Source organism: Lampetra fluviatilis, chromosome 2 (genome assembly GCF_964198595.1).
Source record: "Lampetra fluviatilis chromosome 2, kcLamFluv1.1, whole genome shotgun sequence".
Classification (NCBI taxonomy): domain Eukaryota; kingdom Metazoa; phylum Chordata; class Hyperoartia; order Petromyzontiformes; family Petromyzontidae; genus Lampetra; species Lampetra fluviatilis.
The window spans coordinates 36,926,529-36,949,814 of NC_136276.1; the positions used below are offsets into that span (position 1 = coordinate 36,926,529).

Sequence of the window (23,286 nt, forward strand, 5' to 3'; positions counted from 1 at the left end):
CTCCACTGCTGTGACCACATCACCACAAAACTCCATGCACTCTCTAATTTCCCTCAACTCCCCTTCGGCAACCAACGCCTTGAGTCAACCTTCGCTAATTGGGAGTTGCTCATTCTCTGCTACCCCTGGTCTGGGAACTCGTTCTCCCAACAATCTGTGCTGTGGAATCCCTGCACCTGTTCAAGTCCAGATTCGATATCTTTATATTTTCCTCCTGTGACTGCCTATATCTTGATAACATGACCACGGTTTTGTATCGTGGGCATATTGCCTGTGATTGTATATAGGTGCTATATAAATCCACATTGTATTATACTGTAATAAGTTTCACTGTTTTAAATTAACTCAATTGGTTAACCCTCAGTCACATTAATATGTGAGGATCCAGATTTAAAATGTGTTATAATAATACGTTGCAGCCCTTTGTAAATTCACTACTAGACGGATACCTCCCCATGCCTTGTTAGTCCATATTGACAAATTCACGCTGGTCAAGGAGGGTGCTCAGCAATAACCCAGCGGCATATTGGAGCTGGGTCTGCCCTGGTCCATAACACGAAAGCAGTTGTCCAGTAACTGCACGCGGCACACCACACCCAGCATCCCTCGCTCCGTGTGGCTGCTACTGTACAGGAGTCACGTGCCACCCACTGCACTCGACCAGCGACAGAAAATATTGAGTGAGAAACATGAACCCCGAGCTGCAGAGCCCTCCTCCTCGTGTTAGCCGAGGCTGGGAATTGAACCCCGCGGACCATAGCCCAGCGCGCTAACCACAGCGCCACCACTCCAATGTTTGTGTGGAGGGATAAAACATTTGGTGGGCGGCGATACCCTCATCGATATTGCGGTGGGGGCGAGCGATAGTGCGTGTCGGTGTTCCTGTGGTAAACACCGAATCAAGCACCCCCTCAACACTACCACTAACACCACGCCACCACTACCACCACCACAACGCCACTACCACCACCACCACAACGCATGCCGGACCCCTTCGCCGCCGCTTCGCGATGACGCGGCGCCCGACCTCTGGCTGCCATTTTGCAGTGACGAGAGACGAGGCCGCAGCAGCAGCAGCTCCACCACCACCACCATCACTACTATCACCATCACCACCACCGTCGTCGTATTCTCTCGCTCGTCAGAGACCTTGCTTTGCAGTTGCTTCCCCAGCGAGGAGACACAGAGACAACCAAAGCTACGATGTCAAGTCTCTGGATTGGCGACGTAGGTACCAGGGAATGTCTCGCAGACGCACGGGGATGGATTTGTCGATGCGGCGGTGGGACTTGTGGGGGTTGCGGGCGGTGATTTGAGTCGTCGCTGGCTCGCTGCAGGATGGCGATGGTGGTGGTTGTGGTTCGTCGCGGGCCCTGGGGGCGCGAGTCTGCGGCTGTAACCGAATTTGCAGCCGCCGCCGCGTGAAGCGCGCTGCACTGAAACATGTGCGGAGAGGCCGGGTCAGGCGATGGGGCAGGGAGACAAAGGCGGTTGCGGATGAGGAGGGGACGAGGTCCTCGCTACTCTGTGTACGCGTGGACTGGAGACCAGTGAGGACCTCGGGGTGGGCGACACGAGAGGCCGGGTCCCCCCGGGGAGCAGCAGCAGCGAGCAGCAGCAGCACATGGGCTGGGGGGGGGGGGCTCGGCCTTTGGCGACCCTTTGTGGGGTTCGATTCCGCCTCTTGCGGCAACGCGCTCAGCGCACCGGGTCCGATCCACATCGCAGGTTGGGGACCAGGTCCCGATGAGGCGTTTATCGATCCCGGGCAACCCTGTGAATCACGCACCCTTGCCGCACGATGCTGCCAGCAGCAGCAGCACGGGTTGGTGAGAACCACCAGGGCCCTCTCGGCGGCTCCAGCGGCCCCCCACCGCTCGGTTCACCACCGGCGCCCCCCGCGGGCTGCTGCTGCTGCTGCTCCCCATGCAGAGAAGCGTCTGGGCGACCCGCACTCATTGAAGGGAGATTTGGCTTGTGCCAGGACAGGGCTTGGTAATCGAGTTGGTGTAGAATCAAAGTGTCACGTCAGGTGAACGTGGACTCGCGCCGTCTCATTGACAGCTACGAGTCCATTGATGGAAATTCCACGTTCCTGTTGTGGGGCTGTATCCAAGGGATGGCTCCTGTTGGCTTGCCACAAAGTGGCACCAACGCGACTTGTTTATCTGAGGAACCCAGGGACTGTCCACATTGAAACAGCCCTCGCCCCCCACTATAACCGTGTGTGAAGTAAATGGTAATCCCTTCCTCGGGACTAGAAGTCTTACATTTACAACGATTATAGTTACATTATTACTAGAAAATATATAAAGCCAACATTTGGGCCCCAAAAAATGATAGCGTGGAGTTTAGGTTCACCCGGGTTCAGGGTTAGTCCACGGTTCTGCATCGCTCCAATTGGTGCTAAACGCCGTGCGGTGCGACAGACACGGACCATGTCCAACTTGTCAATGTAGCGATTGGAAACAGGAACGTTCTGCGGAAGCGAGACCAGCCCGTACAATGACGACTCGCGCAGCGCTCGTACGGATTTCTGAAATTTAAAACTCGACAGCCAATCAGCGAGAGCCACCGGGCCACGTGACCCGCTCGGCACATGTGGCTGGCGGCCATGTGAAGATGTTGAAGTGAGCCTCGTGGGGTCAGGAGATTTGGCCACCCCTGGTGGTATAAACTCTCGCTCGTCTTCTTGCGTACCTCTCTCGATACAATGCATATGTAGAGTACATGGGTGTAAGACAACCTACCACGCTCAAATCAGTGCGGTTTGTGTGAAGAAAGTTGTGTCATTTGGTTGGTAAAACACCTTCCTGAAGCATATCCATCTTAAAACCAAGTAAAATTTACAGTCGTGGGTTCATTAAACTGTCTGTTACCCACCGTTGATTTGCTACCTGTCATTCCTTTATACATTTTCTCCAGGCACTTTGGTTGCCTTCCACATGACACTAAACTATATTTAAGAATACAAAAATGATTGTCTTGATCGTAGATAATATAAGTAACAATAAATAACACTGTAACAAGTATTTGTTACCTATTTTCAATGAGAAAGCGGTTGAATTTGTGTCTTTTCGCTCACAAAGTCAGAAAACAACAACATATGAATCAAAATGAACAAGTATTTATACTAAAGTAATACACAAATGGAGAATATAAGTACCAACATAAATAGACGGTCTCCTACCTATATCTGTCCCTCTACATAAAGTATTTTCTACACTTGGTTCATAATTAAGTGGCCAAACATCCCAATGCAGTGATGTCCTCAGAGAGTGTGGAGATCACTCTGGTATTGGGAGATAAATGGTATTATACGACACATTTCTGCGGCTTGTAGTTGTAAGCCCAGTGATGCTGTATGCCAGACACATCAGCTTGGTGTGTGTGTACGATGGGATGTTTAACGGGGGATGTGTTCTTCATTGTTGGCTCTTCCAGGTCGCCTCCAAGAGTGATCGGATGTCTCCGAGTACGACATGTCCATGTACACTCGTGCCTTTTGTCTCCCGCATGCTGAGCCCAGCTGGACCCAGCCATGGACCAGAGTTTCGTGGCACGAGCATTCGCCTCTGTGGGCGAAAATGTTACGGGCGTCAAAATCATCCGGAACCGGCTGACCGGGTAGGAAAGGGCCCTTTGACCTCATTGCCCATGAACTGCAAACACCAAACGTGAAGAGTGTGCTGATGTAAATATATTCTTATGCCCACTATACAGTAAAACCTTGAATTGCGAGCATAATTCGTTCCGGAAACGTGTTCGTAATCCAAAGCACTCGTATATCAAAGCGAATTTCCCCATAAGAAATAATGGAAACTCAGATGATTCGTTCCACAACCCCAAAATACTGTATTCATATAAAGATGATTATACAAAAGACCTTTTTATATTTTTATTATTTAAATTAAATATAAAGTAATCAAATTAACTAATTAAATGTAATCGTGGCTGGTGTGAGGGAGACGAGAGAGGAGAGGAGGGTTATTGTGTAGGACGACTTTCACTTGCAGTACAGTTACTAAAGAACAGTCACTACACTTGGACACAAAATAAATGTTTTACGCACACACACACGTGGTCACAACACTATAGTAAACAGTATACGCTCGCACGGATGTTGACTATACGAGTGAGGCACGCCGACTGAGACCGAGCATGGGAAACGATTACCCACAATCCCGCAGCGAGAGAGAGAAGAACCATTCGCTCAGTTGTGATCACGTGACGCTCGGCAGAAAAAGCGTATACTGTACGTACTACAGTACTCGTATTGCAAGACCTCGCTCGTTTATCAAATTAATATTCATGTAAAAATTTTGCTCGTCTTGCAAAACACTCGCAGACCAAGTTACTCGCAATCTAAGGTTTTACTGTATATGTATTTAGTCACGTGTTGTTTTTTTATTCATGTAAGTTCTACTTGCCTTATATGATACTGTTACCCTAATGCTAATGGAATGTAACAGAATAGACGAGACAGTAACAAGACTAAACGTCTTGAATCATATTAATCTGAAATATAATATTTTATAGAATTGCATTATGGGTGAATCATTTATGTTGAATTCGACTATTTTGTCAGTTATTGTTCTAAGTGTCTGAGCCCTTGGAATTTCAACTGAATCATAAGAATTCTAAGGTAAGGATTAGGATAGGGTCAGGGTCGGGCAGGTATAAGAGACTGATTGGCTCGTTATGGCTTAGGGTTATACGGTGAGTAGGGAGAGTGCCTAATGTGGTTAAGGGACAGATGTTTGGTTAGGAACAAATCTCAATAGGCTCGTTCGGTAGAAAACTTGATTTGAAGCTTTCGTGACTGCAGGAATTACTCGTTGGTTCTTTCGGTAAAGTCACGTAGAAAGAAAATAATTTATTTTAAATAAAAATTAAAATTTCTACGTGACTATTTTCTTTCTACGTGAATTTACCGAAAGAACCGAAGAGTAGTTTGGTAGAGTTAAGACTAGTGCTTGGTTTGCAAGGTTTCTCTATCCGTTCAGAGTTGCCAATTAAGGCCTTTTGACTCAACTGTTGGTTTCATCCAATAAAAGTTGCACAATCAACTCTTCAGGGTCATGACCACTGTATATTCCAAATCATACTAAAGCTAACGTGTATTTTCCATGTTTAGTCAACGTATTCAGATGGTAGTGCCAACTGATTTAATTCATCAAGTCAGATTAAATTGTCTGCCTGCACAAAACGATTGGCCGCTCTTGAGTTACAAATTCCTATAATAGCGCTTCATAACATGCCCCCTAATAATACATAAAGATACACGGCTGCTTTATGATCAGAAATATTATTTAGACTCATCAGTTTAAAAATCTTGTTTTCAAAGTAAAACTCTGAACCAGTTTCATCAGCAGGGTGTAGATTGCTAATGAACTCATTCTGGTAATGAAACCAAAGATGTCAAAACCAGACTACGATTCTGACAAAATCAGAATTAGAAAGCCAAATCATTGCAGAGTTTGATTGCTGAAACAAAAGCTGATTGAAAACATTGATGTGGGTGTTTTTTGCTGATGGACCTAATTGTTAATTGTATTTATAAATCTATTATCCACAATTCACCAAATTAATATTACCCATTAATTGTTTGCTGCTGGAATGTCTAATAGTTTCTACCATAAAGTTTGAAAAGCTCATTCAATAACTGGTATAATATAAGCTTTTATTATTTTGTTATGTTTTGTCTCGGTTACATTACTGATTTGATATTTTAAACTAAAGTTCTCATATTTTATATATTCCAAGTGTTGGACATTTATATACACTTTTAGTTGTGATCTAGTACATATTTATTAATGTAATTTTTTGAAAATGTAAATTAAGATGATTATCATTATCACACTTTATAAAGGAAAGCTTAACTTTGTCTTAATTGACAAACAGACAATGTTTGCTTTATATATTTATCTCCACATGAAAATAACAGTGTTACTCATTAGGGACGAGAAGGAGGGGAGGGAAGAGGAAGAGAATGGGCAATGGAGAAGAAGTAAGCTTTGAGAGAGAAACGAAAGGAGGTTGAGGGAGACTGCTTAATGTACAGGGGAAGAACTTGTGCAACAATCATTGAATACGCTACCGCAGTTGCATGTCACAGATTACCACACTCAAGTTTTTGAGCAGCGCTGCGGTAGCATTGGATGAGGATCAATGGGCGTGCAAGACATCGCGAACGAGCCGGCGGAGGCGGTAGTTTACGCAGTGCGGGTGTTGGTGGCTGCACGACAGGCGCTAATTAACGGTGGTGTTTGTCGCAGAGCGCCGGCAGGGTACGGTTTCGTCGAGTTCCTGGATCAGTCCACGGCCGAGCGTTGCCTCCACAGTCTCAATGGACAGCCCATTCCCGGCGCGGCGCACGTGAGTTCCGGCTGCCCCCACCGCCACAGCACACGACCCCTCTACTACACAGATGCCCACTACACCTCGCAACTGCACCTTTCCACCACGTCATGCTTAGCCATCCAGTCTCCCTACGACGTTGAAGATGCCACGGCGGCGAGTTGTTAACTACCTCGCCTGGTGTACAGGAAGTCGTGGGTTCGGTCCCGACCCTGATGCATGTATATTTGGAGTTTGCATGTTCTCCCTGTGGTTGCATGGATTTTTCTTCGGGTCTTCCAGTTTTTCCCTCCACATTTAAACACGTGCGTTTAGAGTATTTGGCTGCTATGTATTTCCAGGTGATGACAAGCCACTTTGTTTAGCTACCATTTGTGGCCAGGTCGCTTCTGAAAAATAAACAAATAGCTCAGTGGGCCTTACCTACAAAAACTTAAAAAAGTTAAAACAGTATTTACCCACCCATCAACACTATGTCTAACATTCCTGGCTGCATGTGCAGGAGCACACCATGGTACTTGATGAGCAGTGCCACGAAGTACATCTTTGCAGTATCAACCACTGCTTATAAACACTACCCTAGGTGCTTGTGCCTGGATTAGTTGTTTCACTTGAATTACAAAAAACCTCTCGTGATACCCATTCAACAATTGTTCATTTGGCAATTGGAAGTGAATGATGTGGTAAGATTTTCAGTTGAGTCGATTACAATGTAATTTTACTTTTATTTGCCATGTTAAGACACTGGTAGGGAGCATTCAAGTTGGCCATCTAAGTAGTGATAGTTAATGTTTTGGACCAGGCCTCTTGAATGTTGCACCTTACTGTGTCCCAGTGGTCCAAGTTTAAAAAATTAGCTGGAACCTCCTGCAAAAGTCTTGAGACTTCAGTGAGGCTTTCCAAGGTAATGAAGCATAATAATATAAAACATTCTTAACAAATAACTAAAATATTAAGTCTCAGTTTTGGTATAATTTTATATTTTGCATCATTTCACCTATTTACGTGTTCAATCCTTAATTGTCTTTGCATTTTGGGATTTTTTTGCCTTTCATTTTCATCCTGAGAAGAGAATGCTCTTACACGGCTCTCACCTTGTAACAAATGAAGGATGTGATTGTGGTTACTCAGTCATTCTCACGCAGGCAGCTCACAACCAATGAGGTACAGATGTGCGAGCCCCTAGAGACAAAGGATAAACACCCACGACGAACGCTCAGTGTCCCCCGCACGAGATCTCTCTGGAACTCTATAAACCCAATGCCTGCGCCTTGAGTGGATTACTAATGCCACGAGGACTTTGTTATATACAAGGCGTGTGCAGATCAATGGTAGCCTGTGGCAGAGCCATATGCAAATTCATATGAATAACTTGACTCAGCTGACCTCACCCAGGGGTTTGTGGTTGAGCTCGGAGTTGTACCCGCAAGGCTACCACAACCTCGATGCTTGCGCGTGCTGTCCAGCCGATGACGTTTTAATTTCCTTGCTTTCCCCCAAGCATTGGTCACTCGTTTTATTGCCGCCATTACGAGTAGGCATGTGACACGTCGTCCTGCCACTCTTGAACATCGGTTCAATCTGATGTTGAAGAGTGGCAGGACATTTGGGGGCTTTGTTTGTCAGCACGATAGACGATGTGTAGATATACACCGTTCCGCTTTGTTGGTTCGCTCCTGATTTTACCTATTCCCTGTCTCTTGACGTCACCCTGCTACCCTCCTCCTATTTTACTTTTCACTTTGTTCTGTCTCCTATTTTACCTCTTGTTTCACCACTTTTGCATTTTCTCAATCTAGAACGCAGCATAGGAACGCTGCGGTATTATGCGTACTGCCAAGTGTCGGTTACTTGACAACTCTCGACTCTGGTACTCAGATTGTAAATGTTGCGGATTTGCTCTCCAACACAATGGTGTGCTGTACTAGTAACGAATTGGCACGTTCTGTTTACGTGACAAATCTTACTAATTTGCTGTGTCGGGTGGTGGCGGGCTTAACAACACATTTATATTTATGTGATTTCACCCAAAAAACCTATATTACGGACTCTGGTTCTGTTTTCCTCTGTACTCTTGTTAAAAACCACAAATAAAAGAAAGTTAAAAATAATTACGAAAAAAGCAAGAGACTCGTAGTATCCTATACCTTATTTAATTATTTATCACATAATTTTGCCATCTCATTTGTATTGTTTTTCATTGTATATATCCTGTTTCTCATTTGCTACATCAGAATAAATGTAAATTGAATGTAATTTCCATTGTGCATAATAATGATGAATAGTGAATTCTCATGAGTGTGATTCTATGCGTGTAGCCTGAGTGTCATCAATGAACTGATGTGTCATTGCATGCCTTGTAAATTGAGTTTTGGATGAATGGTGGCAGAACAAATGCGTGTTTTGACTTTGCAGCACAAACTCTTCAAGCTGAATTACGCGAACCACAACAGGACACCGGTGAACGACGGGGCTAGGTAAGTGCAGCCTCAGGCTCTTCACCTAACTCCCACAATCGTGATGTGAGCACTTTACATTCGAGGCAGCGAGGTGTTGGTGGATCGCACAGATATTGTGTAACTCTCTTCCCGTGGGTATCGGGGTGCCATCACTTGGCTTTCCACGAGAATGTGATTTAGCAAAGTGTGGACTTATGTCCATCTGTTCTAACTCCCTGTGGGTGTGGACGTGCCATACCCTAGCTTGCCAGGAGAAGGTGCTATAGCAAATGTGGATTCCACCTATTGTTTCTATTCTCGCGTATGGCAATACGTTCAGGAGCTAAATACCACTGCCGAGGTCTGATAACCACACGATGGTTCAGGAAAGAGTGTTTGTAGTTTTGATAAACCTAAGAGTAGTTTTGATATTCCTACATTGTAGAAGCACTAAATACAGTTATTTACTATATGGCTCGTAATTTGGTTTGCATGGCCACGATCACACTGTGGCTTGTCTTTAATTCACCATTAATGCACATTGGGCTGTTGATGTTCTGATGGAGTTGATGGTTAAACTGACGTCTTTGAGGAGGAATGTAAAAGCCAGGGAGTGTGGTAGTTGGGTTTGCAATAAGGTGTTTATTCTGGATGTTGGCATTGTTCCACTTTGTTCGCCAGAATTCTTTAGGATCTTGGTGAGATTCTAGGAAGGTGACAGCATGATCCCAGAAGGGAAAATGGGACTTTCAATGGCACCGAAAAAACCTAAGAATATACTTTCAACGGCAACTAGGTATATTTTTGAGATCTTGGTTAATGATGGGTAGGTTGTTGTCGTTGACAACAAAACTTACAAACTCCCTTGCAGTTTGCATGTCTCTGTGGATATTTGGTGGCAGAATGTTCAACAGAAGAGCAAGCCAAGGGGATTGTTATCGGTTCAAGTGTTCCAGTTATAATTCGTATTGCGTTATTTAACTGTGCAACTTGCACAGTTGTGTATGTTTTACGGGTCTCCCTTGATTTCTCTTTGCTTTATTGTTGTATCTTATTTTATTAATTGCTTTAGTCATTTTGTGACCCGGGTCACTCTTCCAAAGCAGACTCTCCTGATTTATTACTTTCTCACCTGGTTAAACAAAATCAACTTGGAATATTGTGTGTATATGTGTGTGTGTTGGCAGGAGTTACTGGGCACAGAGACCCACAACCATGGCTCCTCGGTCAGACGGATTTACGCCTCGCCCCCAAGGGTACGCTCGTTCACCACCTTTTTGTTTTATTTCAGGCTGGGATAATTGTAAGTATTGTAATAGTAATTCATGGGCAGTGACAGGGCCGAGTGTTAGCATATTCTCCGCTCGTTCAGAATCAGAATCTTTATTTCGACTGCAGGAGGAGGAATCCTATGAACGACGACACTCTGTCTCACAGATGTCCGGTGTGGGCGGTTCAGTGGGCGTGTGACACGTCGTGTGCAAAATTAGAGAAGCAGGTAAGCAAGTCACTAAATATCAATACATAAACAAGTCTTATTTATCAAGCTTTAGCAATGCAGCAAAAACAACAACAAACCAGTCCAAGACCACTCGAAGACAACGGCACGCAGCAGTAGTGCCTCAGTACAATGTTACATTAACATTGAACTATCGATACACAGGTAAGGATCAACTCTATCCAGCACTAATCTTCTGCTTCAGGATATTTTTTAAAGGAAGATTTACGATGTTAAGGGACGAAACAAGGTTTCAAGGGTTATTTGTGCAAACCCACCAGGTGGCGCTGGTTACACTGGTCTACAGACAAAATGCTTCAAAAATAAATGTCCAATTTTACTAATTCTGGGTCACTGAGAATGAAAATTATGCTTAAAATTGTTGATTGGCTCTAGTATTCAAGATATGCTCCTGGGTCAGTATATACGACCCTTGACTTGGGAATGGCGGAGGATAAGTGAGTTCTAAAGGGAAGGGATCTCAATTTAAACCAGAAATGACTAAAATACATCTTTGACTGGATCTATGAATACATCTATGACTGGGTTTGGACAGCACTTGCTTTTTGAGCAAAACAGTGAATGATGCAATCTGAACCTGGTATTGCATTATACATCATATGAATTGAATCATGTTATTCCTAGAAGTCATGGATGATGCAATCATAACTAGGCTTACATCCCTCTGCTGAACAAATTGCCCTACATCAGCTCTAGAAATCATACAGTGTTGTGCTCTCTTATTTGTCAGTGTTTGATTTTGCAAAGGGACACATTTCTGTTTAGCCAAAGTGAGCAGAGATGCCTCATACTTGTGTGAACAAAGCAGATAACATCTGCTATGTTTGTGGTGAAGTGACTTTGGCATCACACAAGCGCAGTATAACCACGATGGTTAAGAAAGCATATCACCTTTATTTTGACTGCAAAATTGGAGATCAGGACAAGATGTGGGCCCCACACATATGCTGCAACACTTGCAAAACTAATCTTCATCAGTGCTTGAACAAGAAAAGGAAATATATGCCTTTTGCAGTGCCAACGATTTGGAAAGAGCCAACAGATCATATCAGCAATTGTTACTTCTGCATGGCGCCTCCAGTTGAGAAAGTTGTGTCAAAGAAGAAAAAGTGGACTGCATTATCCAAACATTCCATCAGCTACACGCCCAGTACCCCATGGAGAAGGACTGCCGGTTCCTGATGCACCAGAATCACTTACTTGAGTCAGACGAGGAAGAGGATGAAACTTCTGGTCCTGAACAATCAAGGTCACATGACCCAGATTTTCTCCCATTCTCTTCCTCTGAACCATATCTCATAACACAAAGTGACCTGAAAGACCTTGTCAGGAATTTGGAACTCCCCAAGAGTAAGGCAGAGCTGATGGGCTCCAGACTGCAGCAGTGGAATTTCCTGGCAGGTGATGTTAGGGTTTTCATGTTCTGTGACCGTTAAAAGGATCTTGTCCCATTCTTCTTCAAGGAAGGTGTTCTTTTAGCCTGCAACGACATCGATGGTGTGATGGCAGCCCTCAACCTCGTTCATGATCCAGATGATTGGAGACTGTTCATTGATTCATCGAAGATGAGTCTTAAAGCTGTTTTATTGCATAATGGCAATGTTTTGCCATCAATTCCAGTTAGTCATGCAGACCATATGAAGGAAACCTTTGACAACATGAAACAACTTTTGAGGTGCATAAATTATGACCAACATCAGTGGCAGCTTTGTGGCGATTTGAAGGTTGTTGCTCTCTTGCTTGGTCTGCAGACTGGATACACAAAGTACTGCCTCAGCAGTTCTCCTGCTGTGTTTGTCTCACCTGACGATGATTGCTTATGTTGTGATCGAAACGTCGTGATCTATTAATTTTCTACCTACGTGACTTTATCGAAAGAACCAAAGAGTATGGATTCCTGCAGTCACGAAAGCTTCAAATCAAGAGATGCTCCATTTACTGAATACAAGAGACAAGCCAAGAAGCTTCCCTCCTGATGACGATCGCTTGTGCTGTGATCGAAACGTCATCGTTTTTTGTTATTTTCTTTGAACCATCTACGTGATTTTACCCGAAAGCCAAGAAGCGCCGAGTAGACACTGAATAAGGACTAAACTACGTACTTATATATACGTAATCGTTTTTTTGCCTTTTGTTTCATAATACATCTTATTTTTATAACTTTTTGCTGATACTTTAAGTGTCAAATGAACAGGAGAGATGACATGTAATCATGTAAAGCAACAATAAACGTAAATATCTTGGGAACAGTAGCCAATCAGTTGTTTGAATTCTCATATTTGAATTAAGCACATCAAAATCCATAACAAACAGCACATTTAATCTCTAAAGCATGCGACGTCTAAAAAATAATTTGCGCTGTCTCCTTCACAGTGGATCACGTGACGTAATTTTGAAAAGAAGAGGCCATTGTGGTCCAATTACAATAAAAACAGAATCTGGATTGACTTCGTCTCCAAATATGATCGTATCGCAAGACTACATGCACATCGTCTCTTTTCAAGCTTTTGGCAATATGTTCAGTCGCTAAATGCCAATGTCAAGGTCTGCTAGCCACGACGGCTTGAGGAGCGAGTGCGTGTAGTTTTTATCTTCTTCTTTTGAAGGAGCTCAGAGTACAGTGCTTCACTGTATGGTCCATAGTCTGAATTGCATCGGTGGGAGATGGTCGCCCCATCTCACGGTGGCGCCACTTGTTAAGTATTTTCGTGTCACCTTGAACAGAAATATTAACATAGTCTAGGCGAAATGGAGGTCATTAATTTGAATCCAAATACCATCAGTAGAGCGGAATGTACCTTGTGGGGCTTTGGAAAGGAGGTGAATGAGTGTGTAGCTGCTGTGAATTAGATTTCTCTGTCTGAGGGGCGTGTGTGTATGTGCGTGTATTCACCAGTTGCGGAGGGGTAGTGCATTGCTTAGCGCGCTGCGATACGAACTCGGCGATTTGGATTTGATTCCTGCTCACGGTTAACACCAGTGACAATTATCTGAACTGGTCCTGGGCCTCCCCTAGGTCAACTCAGCCTTAAACCAGTACCTGGTGCGGTGTGTAGTCATTGCGACTAGGTGCTGGCCACCCACCCTTTCGTCTACCGTGCCAGCCTTCATAGGTGCTCGCTATTAGCACTTTCCCCAACAGTATCTTAAGGCTATACGGGGGATCTTTGTCTTTGTTCACCAGGTCGGACTTCTCGCTCTACATTGGTGACCTGACGCACGACGTCGACGACTTCCAGCTCTACGACTTCTTTGTGCGGCGCTACCCTTCATGCCGCGCCGGCAAAGTGGTGGTGGACGACCTTGGGCACTCGCGGTGAGTGCTTACGCGAGTCGTCGCTTTTCCAGGCCAACCCTCGCGGTCAAAGCTTTGTCTATTGGGGTGGTGCTCATCCATAACGCAGTTGGTTTTTTTGCTTTGATATCTATTTGCTTCATTGCTGTACTTTCATATTCGATAAGATTTTTTAATCTTGTTGAACTAGGTCACTATTGCAAATTTTGGGCATTTTGAGTTCTCACTTGGTTCAACAGATAACCTTGAACTTGGAAATTCGACATGCTCATGGCGGAGGCAGGCTGTCCATGTATTGACTGCCGTCCTACTCATTTAATTGACTGCTGCCCTATACATTTAATTGACTGCTGTCCTACGCATTTAATTGACTGCTGTCCTACACATTTAATTGACTGCTGTCCTACGCATTTAATTGACTGCTGCCCTACACATTTAATTGACTGCCGCCCTACACATTTAATTGACTGCTTTCCTTCACATTTAATTGACTGCTGCCCTACACATTTAATTGATTGCTGTCCTACGCATTTAATTGACTGCTGTCCTACACATTTAATTGACTGCTGTCCTACGCATTTAATTGACTGCTGTCCTACACATTTAATTGACTGCTGCCCTACGCATTTAATTGACTGCTGTCCTACACATTTAATTGACTGCTGTCCTACGCATTTAATTGACTGCTGTCCTACGCATTTAATTGACTGCTGTCCTACGCATTTAATTGACTGCTGTCCTACGCATTTAATTGACTGCTGTCCTACGCATTTAATTGACTGCTGTCCTACGCATTTAATTGACTGCTGTCCTACGCATTTAATTAACTGCTGTCCTATGCATTTAATTGACTGCTGCCCTACGCATTTAATTGACTGCTGTCCTACGCATTTAATTGATTGCTGTCCTATGCATTTAATTGACAGCTGTCCTACGCATATAATTGACTGCTGTCCTACACATTTAATTGACTGCTGTCCTACGCATTTAATTGACTGCTGTCCTACTCATTTAATTGACTGTTGTCCTACGCATTTAATTGACTGCTGTCCTACACATTTAATTGACTGCTGTCCTACACATTTAATTGACTGCTGTCCTACGCATTTAATTGACTGCTGTCCTACGCATTTAATTGATTGCTGTCCTACTCATTTAATTGACTGCTGTCCTACACATTTAATTGACTGCTTTCCTTTACATTTAATTGACTGCTGTCCCACGCATTTAATTGACTGCTGTCCTACGCATTTAATTGACTGCTGTCCTACACATTTAATTGACAGCTGTCCTACGCATTTAATTGACTGCTGTCCTACACATTTAATTGACTGCTGTCCTACACATTTAATTGACTGCTGTCCTACACATTTAATTGACTGCTGTCCTACGCATTTAATTGACAGCTGTCCTACGCATTTAATTGACTGCTGTCCTACGCATTTAATTGACTGCTGTCCTACACATTTAATTGACTGCTGTCCTACACATTTAATTGACTGCTGTCCTACACATTTAATTGACTGCTGTCCTACACATTTAATTGACTGCTGTCCTACACATTTAATTGACAGCTGTCCTACACATTTAATTGACTGCTGTCCTACACATTTAATTGACTGCTGTCCTACACATTTAATTGACTGCTGTCCTACACATTTAATTGACTGCTGTCCTACACATTTCATTGACAGCTGTCCTACACATTTAATTGACTGCTGTCCTACACATTTAATTGACTGCTGTCCTACGCATTTAATTGACTGCTGTCCTACTCATTTAATTGACTGCTGTCCTACATATTTAATTGACCCTAGTGGGGTGAAGGCCGGAGTTCATGCCCCAGCTAGGCTCTCACTAAATCTCTTCAGATTGTGGCTCAGACATCTGTAAAAACAATGCCAGCTGCCTCGGTCATGATTATTATTATATTATTACTCTCATTTTTACACATTACCCAGAAAAGCCTCGCTGAGATACAACTGTTTTTCAGGAAGGTTCTACCATGTTTTTTGTAGTAGAGGGTGATTGCTATGTATATCACAGTGAAGTAATTGGCAAATATGTATTTAAATTTGGCAAATTTGGTCAAAAGTCAGTCTCTATTGCTCGAGCTTTCCGTGGGGTGGTGGTGAGCACAATGGACTTGCAATGCAAAGGACGCCGGTTTGATTTCCTGGCGCCTCTTTTTTATGTTACACAGTTGCTTAGCACAGTTCCAATGCCCACAACGTCTAGCGGTCAGCAACACACAGCATGGTCAAAGTTATAATAGATTAGGGTTAACATGTTTTTTTTTTATAATTGAGCAAAGTTAAACAAGCTTATAGAAAGAGACAATGGGAAATAATTCAAAAGTGGAGCAGTTGGAGGGGAAGAAGCAGAGCAGTGTTGTGACCTGCAGTGTCGTGGTTCATAATCAGAATATGTATTTATATTGGAGGAATCCAATGAGATGTCCAGTAGTTGCACACCGTGTGGATGAGATAAAACAGTTAAAACAATGAGGAAGCTTTCTCAGATGCCCCTAGCTTTTGTCCACCCAGCTGAATTAATAGGCATGCACCGGATAGTTGATCAGCAGATCACGTGTGGTGAGGTAAAGTGTGGGTATTCACACTTGGAATAGGCCTGGTCAACGTGAAAGAGTAAACCAAATACCTTCTTAGAGTTTGCTCAAGTGGCGGCCCTTCCACCAGCAGTCAGCGAGCATTGGCAGGTCTGCACCTTGACCATTTTACTGTCGTCGTGCGATACACGCCATACATAAGCATTTTCGCACACTCCGTGCGGCGCACTAAGGCGGTCTGTAAGTTATTCTTGTGTGGTTTGGAGGTAAACGCAGGAGTGGAGTCAGCACACTGGTTCACGTATATCCCATGGACAGCACGCACTAAGTACTTTGGATGTCGCCATTGCATTGTGTGCGGCTTTAAATCAGGTGACTTTGGGACCAGCTTTGCCCTGTTCCAAGTGCCTGTGCATTGTGGCACTAGCCAGAGCACAAGATGGAGCTGTTTCACCGTGCCCATCTTGTGGGGCCCTGCGGAGTGCAGTGAGTTTGTGCTGATGGGATGTGCTTCACTGCATGGCTTTCTTGAGCCCGCCTTGTCCTCCTCACCTCACATCTGTGCATGTGGGGAGTGGCGGTGCGTCGATTCACGCACTGTCACAAACCTGGCACTTTGCTTTCAATTCACAACCTTAAATTACTACTTGGTGTGGTGTGTAAACATGATAATAATGTTTGCATTTATTTATATGGTCTTGCTTAAATGCCTCAACATATCAAAGCATATTGCATAAAATATAATCTCAAACATTAGAAGGTAACCCCCAATGGGAGCTGTCCTTGTGTGGGACAAGGTGACTGTGCCAGCTTGCTAGTGCGCATGTCTGCCAGAAAGAGACGTTGATTGCTGCTATGTGTATACCTATTTGAGTAATTGTCGCAAAACTTTTCAAATGTGAACCATGTTACACTTTTAGAATGACGTCATGGGCTCTTTCACGTTCACTGTGAAGCAGACAGCACATATGTAAAGGTTAATACATCTGCAGTAATAACCAGGGTGGCCTGCCGGGTTTGAACCATTGACCTTTGCGATAAGTGGCAAATGTGCTACTGCTGGGTCAAACAAAAGCACACTAGAGACAATGGGAGGAGCCATTATAGTGCTGCTCACACCACCCCATCTTATGCCACGTGGGCTTTAATAGGTGCTTGCTAAGAGCATTTGTCTTGTGTACATTCACGGGGCTAAATGTGGGATATTATTTTATTCTGAGTTAAAATTTCTGTATCGACCGCCACAAGCAATCGCTAAGAGGTCAAGAGGCGGACTTTGCGTGTGTCTGAACCTGTGACGTTCGCCTGCGTGCAGGGGATTTGGGTTCGTGAGGTTCCGAGACGAGCGGGAGCAGAAGGCTGCCCTGGTGGAGATGCAGAGCGCCGTGGGGCTGGGCGGGAGGCCTCTGCGCATCAACCTCGCCAACCCCAAGCGGTGAGTGAGAAGGCCCTCCCCCCCATCACCCGCACGCACTTGCCCCTTTCCTCAGACGCCCCTTTTCTCCATTTATGTCAACTTGAGTCATAGTAAATTCCTGCCCAAAATGAGCATCAAGGCGGTGCTCAACTCCCGTTTGCAGCCCTGAACCAGTGGTGGGAATTCTCCATGCCTATGGCGAGGGCAAATCTATCCTTAGGACAACCACTGTTAGCTTCCCCACAAAGTGGGACTCGTTTCTTACAACACGGAGGGTCAGTGCGTTGAGTCGACCACTTCACCAGGATTTGAATTCACAATCTTCCGATTGCAAACCACTCGCTCTACCGATGAGCCACCTGGCCAGGTATTTATAGCTGTGCGCCTTTCACCCTTTCTTCCCTGTGCCTTGTCCCCACCTGTCAATCACTGAGAGATGTTATTTATTGCCCAACCCTGAAAGGTCAACATTTTCCCATGCTTTTTTCCGAGCACTGGGTGGAGCGTATCTCTTTTGGAGGTCCTGGCCCCAAGGTGGAAATTGGATATTCCTGTGGCAAGGCCCAGTCTTGCCATGATACAGGAACCACCACTGGCTTCCAATGCGGTGGGGCACGCTGTGGTTAATCACGAGGGTGAATGGACAGGTGTAATGTTGATAAAAACAAATAGAATATAGATACGTAACATTAAGTGTTTAATTTATATTATAAAATGCATCCCTCTTTGTGAATTAATTCATAGGAATAAAAGCATTTGTATTGCAGTTTCACTTTCAAAATCAGGTCCTGAGAGTCCATACATAGTTTAAAGTTGTGGCTAGAGATGTAGCTTCCAACAATGCACCTTCATAATATGCACCAGTTTGTATCACTGACACCAATTCTTTTAACGTTGCATTTTCTAAATAGTGCTGGTTTTATTCTTACAATTTTAGTTTTTTTTATTCAATGTGTATTGAGATCCATAATCTGTATGTATCCTGGAGAAATCTGATGAGCTATTAAGCTCTTTTTCACAGATGTCCAGAATTTAGAATGCATTGTGATGGCTTGTGAAAGCGCCCTGCAGGCGTGATTTATTCGTTTCTACTTTTTTCCACTAGGCCTGTAATTATTCACTCTGCGATTCATTGACTTGCCACGATCCGGGTCACAATTTAGGAAAATGTATTTTAATATTTGTTTCATTTGCATAATTTTGTTTGCATTGTGTGTACTGTCTTTCCTGTGTAGGATCAGTGGTGCTTGTATTGTATCGCCAGTCTTTATGTGCAACGTTTTTCTTTCTTCTGTCTTGTTTATTCCATTTGTTGTCACGGAAAATGTGCATCAGTTGTGCTTGAATGTTAAATAATCGATATTAATACATGATTTTGGCACGTGAAAAGTATAATAATCGGATTAAAGCAGTGAATATATGACTTGTACATGCCTCAACAGTTGACCCACACTTGTGTGTTTATTGTCAATCTCACTGCACTACAGCGACGACTAACTGCTCTCGTCTGTGTCTCCGTCAGAATCAACTGAAGCGCATAGTGAAGGTCAGTCCTCACCCCCACTCGGCTACACTCACTCGCACTCAGCTACACTCACACTCAGCTACACTCACACTCAGCTACACTCACACTCAGCTACACTCTCACTCAGCTACACTCACACTCAGCTACACTCACTCGCACTCAGCTACACTCACACTCAGCTACACTCACACTCAGCTACACTCACACTCAGTTACACTCACACTCACTCAGCTACACTCTCACTCAGCTACACTCACACTCAGCTACACTCTCACTCAGCTACACTCACACTCAGCTACACTCACACTCACTCAGCTACACTCTCACTCAGCTACACTCACACTCAGCTACACTCACTCAGCTACACTCTCACTCAGCTACACTCACACTCAGCTACACTCACACTCAGCTACACTCACACTCACTCAGCTACACTCACACTCACTCAGCTACACTCACACTCAGCTACACTCACACTCAGCTACACTCACACTCAGCTACACTCACACTTACTCAGTTACACTCACACTCACTCAGCTACACTCACACTCAGCTACACTCACACTCACTCAGCTACACTCACACTCAGCTACACTCACTCAGCTACACTCACTCACTCAGCTACACTCACACTCAGCTACACTCACTCACTCAGCTACACTCACACTCAGCTACACTCACACTCAGCTACACTCACTCAGCTACACACTCACTCAGCTACACTCTCACTCAGCTACACTCAGATACACTCACACTCAGCTACACTCACACTCAGTTACACTCACTCAGCTACACTCACACTCAGCTACACTCACTCAGATACACTCACACTCAGCTACACTCACACTCAGCTACACTCACACTCAGCTACACTCACTCAGCTACACTCACACTCAGCTACAATCACTCACACTCAGCTACACTCACTCAGCTACACTCACACTCAGCTACACTCACTCAGCTACACTCAGACTCAGCTACACTCACTCAGGCTCAGCTACACTCACTCAGACTCAGCTACACTTACTCAGCTACACTCACTCACACTCAGCTACACTAACTCAGACTCAGCTACAGTCACACTCAGCTACACTCACTCAGCTACACTCACACTCAGCTACACTCACTCAGCTACACTCACTCAGCTACACTCACTCACTCAGCTACACTCACTCACACTCAGCTACACTCATACTCAGCTACACTCACTCACACTCAGCTACACTCACTCACACTCAGCTACACTCACCCCCACTCAGCTACGCTCACTCACACTCAGCTACACTCACTCACACTCTGCTACACTCACTCAGCTACACTCACACTCAGCTACACTCACTCAGCTACACTCACACTCAGCTACACTCACACTCAGCTACACTCACTCAGCTACACTCACACTCAGCTACACTCACTCAGACTCAGCTACACTCACTCAGCTACACTCATTCACACTCAGCTACACTCACACTCAGCTACACTCACACTCAGCTACACTCACTCACACTCAGCCACACTCACACTCAGCTACACTCACCCCCACTCAGCTACACTCACTCACACTGAGCTACACTCACTCACACTCAGCTACACTCACTCACACTCTGCTACACTCACTCAGCTACACTCACTCACACTCAGCTACACTCACTCAGCTACACTCAGCTACACTCACTCAGCTACACTTACCTGCATTCACCTGCGTCTGTCCCGCACCTCCGCTTAGCACGGTTGGCTATGTAGAGGGCATCATACATCCCCTGTATGTGACTCCTTGTCTGCCGTCAAAACTTATCTGAAGCATTCTTGTGATTGGAGGATAATGGCCAATCCCGATTAAATGGCTGCTTCTACAGCTAGCAGACAGGAGGCGAAGCCTCTTATCAGGTTATACAATCAGTTCACAAGTTCGCTTGGTATTCCCTCTGTGATCATAGCGCAAGGCTATCATGGAGGCACTGTTTCACAGACACAGTCTGCAGTGGCTTCACTCATTATAAAGATGACGATGATGGTGATGATATCTATAGGACCATTTTTTGACGATATCAAGATGATGATGCATGTGTGACAATTACAAACTAGTGTGTTACTAACGCTAATAGAAATTAGGAAAAGCCCTCTGCAAAGTATTATAAAGCAGATTAGGATGATGGTTGTGTGGTGATGCTGATGATATTTCCTTCCACAGGGTGTGATGACGGTGGAGATGATTCACAGATGTGACAGAACGAGTGCTTTCCAAGCAAGAAAGCTCGTCAGCATTTGGAGGTCGGCGGACCATGCCAACCCATTAGTGATTTTTCTTACGACAAAAAACAACTTAAGGGACTGCATTGGCAGCAGAGTACAAGCATAGACCGCAAGCACCCATCACCTTCATCATTACCACTGCCTTATAACCAGAGATCACCTGATAACAGATTGCAGTCGTTAAAGTCTGGTGTCAGCCATTAAACGCTCGGATCTGCCTTGGTAACGGTGATTCGATTTTCACTCTCGATATTCCATCGGCAGCATCCGATTTAACAAAGAATGGCCATTGCCCAAACCATTGGCCCACTATCTATTTATCCATTGTAAGGTATATTTATCCGTTAAAAGGCATTCGTAATCATGATACTGATGAGGTTTTTCTTTTTTTCTTATCGTGTTTTCAAACTTATTTCCTTATTAACGTAAATTTACTGTACATGTTAGTGCCTCATTTTTATAATGCACTTATTTCGGCATGCTTCTGTGTGGTTGTAAAAATGAGAAGAGGCTTTGGAGGGTTGTGGAGAAGCATCAAAGCGTGATCTACAATGGTCCTGCGTCTTGACGTTACAAACATTTCTTGATTAACGCGGTGAATAGCGGTTTTCGTTCCTGAAGTGGTTTATAGGCATTGGATGATGCACAGATTTCATCGATTAAAATCGATTTTTACGCTCACGATGTACATCAAAGCATGGGTGCGAGGATCGATTCTTATTGATTCTTATATGTTGTATATGATTGATTCGTGTAAACCCTGCAGCCGCTAGAGGCGCTACACTCACCGCAATGGCATCACATGCATTTATCGTTGAATCCAATTCTGACTGAATTGCGACAATTTATCTGATTGCAAGGGGGGACAGATTGTTACACGCCTCGTGGTTTGAGTCACTGCAGTATTTCATGAAATTTTTAGGAAACTGCCCCTCAAGTCATGATGGGTATCTACTGTACTCTGTAAACGTTATGTGAAAGTGTTTTAAGTTTTGTGAACAGAAACATGATCTTTTGAGTATCTACAGTGGTCTAAATAAATTCCTGCTTTTAACATTTAAACATTTGGCCTTGTTTTGTTTTTCAACTGCAAAACTGACTGCACCTAAATAGTTGATTGTTTGTTTGCTCCTTGAACGTGTCAACTGGTTTATAAGTAAAAACAAATGTTTTTATTTCACTGCACCGTTAACTAGATTTGGTCCATTTGTGGTTCGTATATGTTGACAGTGAGGATTTAACAAGTACATTTAACTTGCACACAGAGAGGCCTTTGTAAATCTAAATGGGGTTTTTGTTTACGGTAAAGTTTTAGTAATGCCACATCGGAACCACTTGCAAAATGAGCATGCTATTAGCCTACTCTTGTGTGGATTTAAATGAACAATTTTTAGGAAATAAATCCTTAAGATTTGTGATGAAATGAAAACCAGAATGGAGTTTCCCTGGCCGGCCACGTAGCTCAGCAGTAGAGCGAGTGGCTCATAATCGGAAGGTTGCCGCGTTCACATCGTGGCCGGTGGTTGACTCAGCTCGTCGGTAAAATGAACACCACTTTGTGGGAAAGTGCACAGCGGCTGTCCTGTGGATAGGAGTGAGGAAGTGCCACGACTGGGTCAGGGCTGTAAACGGGAAATGTGCACACCAGTTATTACTCGTAAGCAGGAAATCTATTTCACATTTGTACTTGTTTCCCATTAAACAGCTGCCATATTCTCACATCCCTCATCCACCGCTCCTAAATCCCCAGTACTGCCGCAGCTGTGGGGAGCAGAGCGTGGCTAGAGGAGGTCAGGGTGGCTGTATCCGCCTGCCTCCCAGCTGAGGGCCAAGCCAGGGTGTGGCTGCGTGCGAGTGATGACTCCCACCCATGGCCGGTCCGACCACCTGGGCTCTTCACAGCCGGCGGT

At 44.4% G+C, this 23,286-nt stretch overlaps 1 protein-coding gene across 2 annotated transcripts; it reads left to right on the forward strand.

The window, feature by feature from the left end:
- The first annotated feature begins 1,017 nt into the window (after positions 1 to 1,017).
- LOC144946915 (tRNA selenocysteine 1-associated protein 1-like) lies at positions 1,018 to 22,438 on the forward strand. Of its 2 annotated transcripts, none has more exons than XM_078875991.1 (9): positions 1,018 to 1,227; positions 3,530 to 3,627; positions 6,279 to 6,378; positions 8,776 to 8,837; positions 9,986 to 10,054; positions 13,502 to 13,633; positions 17,497 to 17,616; positions 19,121 to 19,144; positions 21,315 to 22,438. In XM_078875991.1, exons 1-8 carry the CDS (start codon positions 1,204 to 1,206, stop codon positions 19,128 to 19,130), a joined length of 615 nt encoding a protein of 204 aa, XP_078732117.1. In that variant the 5' UTR covers positions 1,018 to 1,203; the 3' UTR covers positions 19,131 to 19,144; positions 21,315 to 22,438. The 2 variants fall into 2 exon arrangements, with proteins under 2 accessions (XP_078732117.1, XP_078732112.1); XM_078875986.1 differs by having other exon boundaries at positions 1,019 to 1,227; positions 19,086 to 19,144.
- Positions 22,439 to 23,286: the final 848 nt, after the last annotated feature.